At 45.4% G+C, this 8,430-nt stretch overlaps 1 protein-coding gene across 1 annotated transcript in view; it reads right to left on the minus strand.

Annotated features, from left to right (window-relative positions):
- Positions 1–365: 365 nt before the first annotated feature.
- Positions 366–8,430, minus strand: part of LOC125441668 (mediator of RNA polymerase II transcription subunit 27-like) — a 35,172-nt gene continuing 27,107 nt past the window's right edge. Inside the window, exon 3 of the mRNA XM_048512400.1 lies at positions 366–521. Coding sequence (XP_048368357.1) covers positions 405–521 — 117 coding nt within the window. The 3' untranslated portion in view covers positions 366–404. The remainder of the gene's footprint in view (positions 522–8,430) is intronic.

The raw sequence follows: 8,430 nt of genomic DNA on the forward strand, positions 1-8,430 counted from the left end.
TTGCCCTTTAAACTCAGCAGATCAACCAATCAATTGTGCTGAAGAAAAGAAATACGCGTGTGATATAGAAGTCGGGCCTGTATAAGGGAAAAAAACTTTAAATGTCTGCCAAGCCTAAATCACTTTATTTTGCTGAAGAAGTTACCAAGATTTGTCTCCATTGATTTTACTTGCAAGAAAACCACCACCGCAAACTTGCGGCATCAGCAAATACCGAAAGGTCAGCCAGCCTCTTGCAGGATGAATGCTGTATCAATACTTATCAGGACGTTTTCATACCAGGTACACGAGAGGAATGGAGAGGAGATGCCCGTAATCTCACTTAATCCTACAGCTGCACTAAGCCAGGCTCTTTAGAATGTGGGAAAAAGCACAGGAAAAAAAATCACCCAACTAAACATTGTTCAGTCCTTAACTTGGCAAAACGCTGCGCAGTCATAGGCCACCCCCGGCGACCAGGGGGTACGAAAAAGACCCGACAAGAACTTCTCGCTTGGTCGCTGGTGAGAAAATCTGACCTGCTGCAGAGGAAAGGAAAGAAGGTAGTTTCAGATATTTCTTCTCACCCCTGCCCCCATCTCCCAGTCATTATTTATTTATTTATTTGTTTGTTTGTTTGCTTGTTTGTTTTTCAAACTTATATACCGCCCAACCCCCAAAGGGCTCTGGGCGGTGAACAACATGAAATCCAAATACAGATAAACATATGTTGATTCTATTCTTATTGTGTTTCTTATTAGTTCATATTATGCTGCATTGTGGTTCTGGAATTACTGTGTACCGATCTTATAATATCTTGATGTCTTAGATGGACTGTTAGGAAATGCTATTATTGTTATAATAAGGAGCAGTGGTGGCATAGTGGTTAAGTATATAGGTGTACTGTAATCTGAAGGAACCGGGTTTGATTCCCCGCTCTGCCACCTGAGCTGTGGAGGTTTATCTGGGGAATTCAGACTAGCCTGTGCACTCCAACACAGCAGTGTAGTAGGCAGGTACAAAGTGACCTTGGGCTAGTCACAGCTCTTCAGAGCTCTCTCAGCCCCACCCACCTCACAGGGTGTTTGTTGTAGGGGGGGAGGGAAAGGAGTTTATAAGCCTCTTTGAGTCTCCTTACAAGAGAGAAAGGGGGGATATAAATCCAACTCTTTTTCTTCTTCCTCTTCTTCCTCTACTTATTATTATTATTATTATTATTATTATTATTATTATTGATGCTATGCTGCTCTGATGTTTTTTACTCTTATATTATGAATTTTATTATGTTTTTTTATTATTATGTAATGATGTTTGAGCTTACTAATTGATATTATGTAATGATGTTTGTTAACTGATATGTGAATATTGTGTATTTGTTAACCTGACGCTGGAAGCTGTTAAGAGTTACTGAGATTGTATATCATTGCTGTTGCCATGACTAATTATTATTGTATGTATTTGTTTCATGCATTGTATTGCTATGTATTACTGCTGTGTATTACTGTTATGATGTTGTTTACCGCCCTGAGCCCTCCGGGGGAGGGCGGTATACAAATTAAAAATTCCATTCCATTCCATCCAAGTAAAGTAAGTTGGGTAGATTCATGACTTTTTTTTAGCATTCTGGCTATCTGTTAGCAATACCAGTGTACAGCATAGATTCGTATCACAAACTTCTATTTTTATAGCATTCTTGTATCTTCGCAGTACCTCCGGAGTACCTTAATGCTAGCCCGACTGAACGTCCTACCCTCAGCAGTCGTGAGCGGCAGATTTCTCCAGATCCCATACCAACAAAGAACGTGTCCCTGCTCACAAAAATCCATCGAAACAATCGAGCACATCCTCCTAGATTGCGAACTATATGCTTCATCTAGAAGACAATATATAGACCCATATACTGAGAACTATGCCTACTCATCAGACAAGGTCAAATCTTTCTATCTGCTTTGTGATCAGTCTCCTCAGAGATCCCTAGACGTTGCCAAATTCCTGGTGCTGGCACAACAGATTCGCCACAGATTTTAGTTTGTTTATTTATTTATTGTTCTAACTGCTGGTAATGTCTGAACCTACTTATTTTAACTTGATTCTCCTCAACCTCTCTGTTGTATTTTAAACTCATGCCAATAAAAGGTTGATGGTGATGATATAGCATTCTTGCCTTACAGCTTTTGCAAAGAATCCTAGTGTGATGAAGTGTTATTTATTTGTAAAAAGCCTGCTGTGAGCTGCCTTTCCACAGACCTACTTGAGGCGGCCTCCAGCCAAGACAATGAAACAAAACCATCCATTAAAAAAAACAAACCAACACCATGAAAACACACCAGGACATAAGAAGGGCTGAGGATTCTCCGATACCACCAGCCTTCCTTCTCTTACAGAACTGCTATTTCCAGGGTTCTCTGAGTAGAGGGCTTAAATCAGTTTGCTTGGCTGTAAAACATATAGACGCCAGAGGAAGAGACGTCAGTCTTCTTTGCCCATCTGCCATCAAATGCTTGGGGAAAAGGACAGAAATGTTTTGTCAATGATAACTCTTTTTAAATATTCATTGTCAAAAGTTTGGGAATGCTTCGCTGTATAGCAGGGCATACATTTTGCAAATCCACAAGACATTACGCTGTACACTGTCCTGCTCTAGCAGAGTAGAGCAAAATTCTTAAGAACAGAAGAACATGAGCCTGCTGGATCAGACCAGAGTCCATCCAGTCCAGCACTCTGCTACTCGCAGTGGCCCACCAGATGCCTTTGGGAGCTCACATGAAGGATGTGAAAGCAAGGACCTTCTGCTGCTGCTCCCGAGCACCTGGTCTGCTAAGGCATTTGCAATCTCAGATCAAGGAGGATCAAGGTTAAGAACATAAGAACATAAGAACAAGCCAGCTGGATCAGACCAGAGTCCATCTAGTCCAGCTCTCTGCTACTCGCAGTGGCCCACCAGGTGCCTTTGGGAGCTCACATGCAGGATGTGAAAGCAACGGCCTTCTGCGGCTGTTGTTCCCGAGCACCTGGACTGTTAAGGCATTTGCAATCTCAGATCAAAGAGGATCAAGATTGGTAGCCAGAGATCGACTTCTCCGCATAAATCTGTCCAAGCCCCTTTTAAAGCTATCCAGGTTAGTGGCCATCACCACTTCCTGTGGCAGCATATTCCAAACACCAATCACACGTTGCGTGAAGAAGTGTTTCCTTTTATGAGTCCTAATTCTTCCCCCCAGCATTTTCAATGTATGCCCCCTGGTTCTAGTATTGTGAGAAAGAGTGAAAAAATTCTCTCTGTCAACATTTTCTACCCCATGCATAATTTTATAGACTTGAATCATATCCCACCTCAGACGTCTTCCCAAGGTTGGTGGCCAGAGATCGACTTCTCCTCCATAAATCTGTCCAAGCCCTTTTTAAAGCTATCCAGGTTAGTGGCCATCACCACTTCCTGTGGAAGCATATTCCAAACACCAATCACACATTGAGTGAAGAAATGTCCTAATTCTCCCCCCCCCCCCAGCACTTTCAATGGATGCCCCCTGGTTTTAGTATTATGAGGGAGAAAAATTTCTCCCTGTTGACATTTTCTACCCCGTGCATAATTTTATAGACTTCAATCATATCCCCTCTCAGACGTCTCCTCTCCAAACTAAAGAGTCCCAAACGCTGCAGCCTCTCTTCCTTGTCTTCATGAACTCAATATCTTCCGATTACCCTTCACTGCCATTCCGCACAAGCATTCATTTACCGAAAGTCATTCTAGTCAATATCAACAGTGATACCTCAGATGTCAAATGGACGCACCAGAAATTTAAGAGGCAATGCGAAGGGAATGCCTTGGACAGCAGCTCCTCTCCTTTCCATAAAACATCTCAAAGACAAATTCCCGTCAATGCAATGACTCTTCCCAAGAATCTCAGGCTCAACTTCAGATTTGGAAGTTCAGCTACCGAGCCCTCCGGATAAAGGGCGGGTGAGTCAAATCTCATTAAACACCAAGAAATATTCTAGTACTGCAAGCAGCATCAGAACAATTGCTGAAAGCCCGGAATGTTCACAGCCTTGAATCCCAATGATATATTTAAAACCAACTGTAGTGCTCTTTTCTGGACAAAATCCAGAAAAAAATGCAGTGCAATGCTATGCAGATTTAGCGCAGCTTTCAACTGGCTTCAGGTGGAGTAACTTCGCATCAGATTGCATGAAATCCAGTGGATTTCAAGGTGGAAAGTTACACGTGAAATGAAAGGGATTTTAAAGTGCTTAAATTGGCTACGTTATGTCTTCCAAAAGACAAATAACTAAAGCTGTCATTAGCGGCAGTTTCCAAACTGCCCGGAAAAATCCAGGCAGTGGCGTATTTGTCTGGGGACCCATGTCCCCGGGCACAACTAATCTGGTCACGCGGGGGGCGCAAAATCGGCCCCCCACGTGACCAGATGCCTTCCGGCCCAGCAGCTGCTGCTCCTGCATGAGTTTCTCTCACGCTGTGGTTGCTGGGCCGGGAAGAGGAGCTGGCCGAGCTCTTGTTTGCAAGTAAGCACAAGAACAAAGAAATGGAGCCACTGCAGTGGAAAAATAGTAAGCCCTGCTTACTCGAGAGTCGGGCTCCAGCTGCTCTTCTTGGCCCAGCAGCCACGGTGCGAGAGGAAGTGGGCCCGACTCCTCTTCCCCACCCAACAGCCAGGGCACAAGAGAAAGTCACGGTGCAGCTGCTGGGCCGGAAAAAGGAGCTGGCCCTGGGTCTTGCTCGCGAGTAAGCGCTTTTAAAAGTAAGCGCTTACTCACGAGTAAGCCCTGCTTACTCGTGAGTCGGGCTCCATCCCCTCTTCCCCACCCAGCAGCCGGGGCGCGAGAGAACGTCACACCGCTGTCGCTGGACCAGAAAGTGGGGCTGGAGCCTGATTCGTGAGTAAGTAAATGGTTACTCGCAAGTAAATGGTTACTCGCAAGTAAATGGTTACTCACAAGTAACTAACTCGCAAGTAAATGGTTACTCGCAAGTAAGTGGGGCTCCATGCCGGGGGGGGGGGGGCGCCCAGAAGGGGTTTTGCCTCTGGGCGCCATATGGCCCCCATACGCCTCTGAATCCAGGATTCCTTCAATGCATAGGAGTAAAACTGGGCAGGAATTCCTGAACAGCAACTGGCCCTTCCCTAGCTATCTTCCCCTACAGCACAGGTGTCAAACTCGCGGCCCTCCAGATGTTGTGGACTACAGCTCCCATCATCCCCTGCCAGAATGATGATGGCAGGGGATGATGGGAATTGTAGTCCATAACATCTGGAGGGCCACGAGTTTGACACCTGTGCCCTATAGTATAGAGCAGCGGAGAATTTCAGGGTGTTGGCTACAGTCTTTCCCGTCAGAGAAAGCTACAGAGAGTTCCAATGAGCCCATCGCTCCCTGGGAATCAAGCACAAGACCCAGAACTGTGCCCCCGCCCCCAAATTGCCTAAAATCATTTGAGCCTCCCCAGGTGATCTTGGAAAGCAACGCTTCCTCCCACCGTAGCCACCCACACACCACTTTCTACGCGACTGGGCCAGTTCCATGTTTATATACAGAACCGCTGCTATCTCATCTCGTTTGGCAAACAGCCTCTGAAGATCTTGCACATGATCTGCTCTCGGAGACGCAAAACCGCCACGCTTCTTTTTTTATCATTCACACCATTCATTCGTGCCAGCTATTCCTAAATGGCACAAGCAAACCTTCATTGCACATTCTCTGAAATTCTAGAAATGCAAGGTTTGCTGATAAACTACATAATTTTTTTTCAAAAAAAACAACAACCCCAGAGCCACAAGGCAGGCCAAAATCACACGTTTGAAATCTCTACTTGACAAACAGCGCTGAACATTCTAAGCAGAGCCCAACTGAAAGCATATGGAGAGGGCAAATGACATTAGATTTTTATTGTCGCTAACACAAAAGTGAGGACATTCCTTTAAAAGGCGCAATGAAGACTCGTCGGCGCGCAGCGTGGGGGGGGGGGAGGGGGTCCTCACACATGCTTTTTACTACTTTTATTTTTACAAAAAGTTTGCCACTCCACATCACTGGTTATAAGCACGGCCAGTGAAGAGATAAATTGTGATAGGTTTCCCATATTCTCACGGCCAGTTTAATCCAGAGAACAAGGCTCCAAATCAAATTTGCTTCGCTTTGTGCTGGAACTAATAGGCCGAATCCCCACTGAAAATTTAATCTCGATACAGCCAAGTTTCAAGAGAATCGGCACCTTTTCATCCAGGTTCTAACATCCCCACTGCAGGATGTTTCTAGTGAAGACATCTAGCCCTGCCCCTTGCGTGGGATGCCTGCTGTCAGGGGTGCAATTGTGAAGCTAGCAGCACCAACATTTCAGAGTATCTTTAGGAGACCCTCCTGATGATGCCACCGAGTTTTGGTGAGGTTTGGTTCATGGAGGCCAAAGTTATGGACCCTCAAATATGTAGCCCCCATCTCCTATTAGCACCCATTGGAAACAATGGGGGATGGGGGCACCCCCTTTAGGAGCCCATAGCTTTGGATCCCCTGGACCAAACTTCACAAAACCTGGGTGGTATCAGTAGAAGACTCTGCTGATGGCACCACCCAGGTTTGGTGAAGTTTGGCTCATGGGGGTCAAAGTTATGGACCCTCAAATGTGTAGCCTCCATCTCTGATTAGCTCCCACTGGAGTGCTTTTTCAAAAAGGTGCATATACAAGCAGGTCCAGGAAAATCCTGTGATAAGGGGGTGGGGGGGAGCGCCAGAAATGAGACTGATCGGTGTTCTGCAGTTCGGCAGTGGGGAGATCGTGAGGAAACCCAGATATTTCGGGTGACTGTCCCAGGATTAATCGCCAGTGGGAAGTCGCCCTAAGCGGCAACATAAGTGTCTCCTCTGTCAGCAGAGAGAAGATGCCATTCATGAAAGTTCCGTTCTCTTCCTAAAGTATATTAGGGACCGCAGCAACTATCTCCAGATTAGAATATCTCCAGATTAGAATTCACCTGCTCTTAACCACTACACTACAACACGCTGACTCTCAAGGGAATACATGAAGCAAACTGATAATGCATCCTATACATGGTGGTATAATGCATAGTCCTTTTCCCTTACACTATTTTGCTATATAGCCCTATTACCTTTATACAGCAGCTCACTTGAACAACTACATTTTATGTAGTTAGCAGAATGTCGTGAGTGTGCAGGCCTTCCTAAAGCAAGGGTGCAAGAGTGTGCAGGCCTTCCTAACCCTAAAGCAAACCATTCCACAAAGTGGGGACCATTAACAGAGAAGGAGGTATACAGGTAGGTTTGGGTCTGTTCTCAGGATTGCACCCAAACAGATGAGTGGACCTGTTGTGGTAGAACACAGAAGAGGGTCCAGTATAACATCTAGGCTTTTAACAGAGTCAGCAAGGGTCAAGGTGAGAATTACAGTGTCTTTCAAGATAAGCATTCCTAACCAACATTACTTCTGCCTCATCAAGATTCTGTCTCAAACTGCTCTCTTAGCTTTTTAGCTACACCACATCACCAGTAGTGGCACAGAACCAGATGTCATCCAATTCCAAAGCTCTGTCCGATTACTCACTAAGGGCTTTACATAGAGGTTGAATAATAAAAGAGCATAGGACTACACCATGGGAACTCCAGAGGAAAAGTCCCACACTGATGACAACTGGGATCCAATCAGAACTTTTTTATTTTTAGAGGTGAGAATAATTCAGTTTCAAGCTTTTCTCAGTGAATCACTGACCCACTACTCATGGAACACTTACCTTGAGTCTTTTAGTTTCACGGTGAGGCTCTTTGCGTTTCTCTGTATACATGCAAGGAGACAGCCCAGTCTTCCCCACAGCTAGTCTCTGTTTCCTGGTTCTCTTAACTCTGCCCCTCTTAAAGGAACAGATCTCATAACACTCAGTAATCCCAATAATATAGAGCGGATATTCTTCTTCCCACTCCCTTCCCTTCCACACACACTTTCTCTCTCTCCCTGCCACCTCACCCAGCCTCTCTCTCACTGCTGCGTGGGAGAGAAGATTGTTTTAAAAAAATGACTTATCTGAAAAAAAGTTTTTAAAAGCCCTCCCAATCATCGGGGAGGCAGAAACAGAGCTGGGGGGGTGGGCTGGAGCCTGTTTGTGTGTCCTTGCAAAAGTCAGTTCTCTGTTATATCGATGCACTGATATATCAAAATGAGTCTTAGAGAAGCAGGAAGGAGCCAGCAACATGGAAAGGGGGACGGCATGGACGGCAGTCCAAGGAGCTGGAAGGGTGGAGCTGGGCAGGCTGGCTGTGGGTGGAGGGAAGAGGTCTGGGGGAAAGCTGCGCTCACTAGCAAATCCCCCCACTCTGGCAATGAAGCAAAATTAAATGCATGTCTCACTTGCCTCAGGGAGACTAGAAAGTGAAAGTGGAGCTGGAGGAAAAATATATGTACACGAAATCTTGCTGCGATAGACA

Source organism: Sphaerodactylus townsendi, linkage group LG12 (assembly GCF_021028975.2).
Source record: "Sphaerodactylus townsendi isolate TG3544 linkage group LG12, MPM_Stown_v2.3, whole genome shotgun sequence".
Classification (NCBI taxonomy): domain Eukaryota; kingdom Metazoa; phylum Chordata; class Lepidosauria; order Squamata; family Sphaerodactylidae; genus Sphaerodactylus; species Sphaerodactylus townsendi.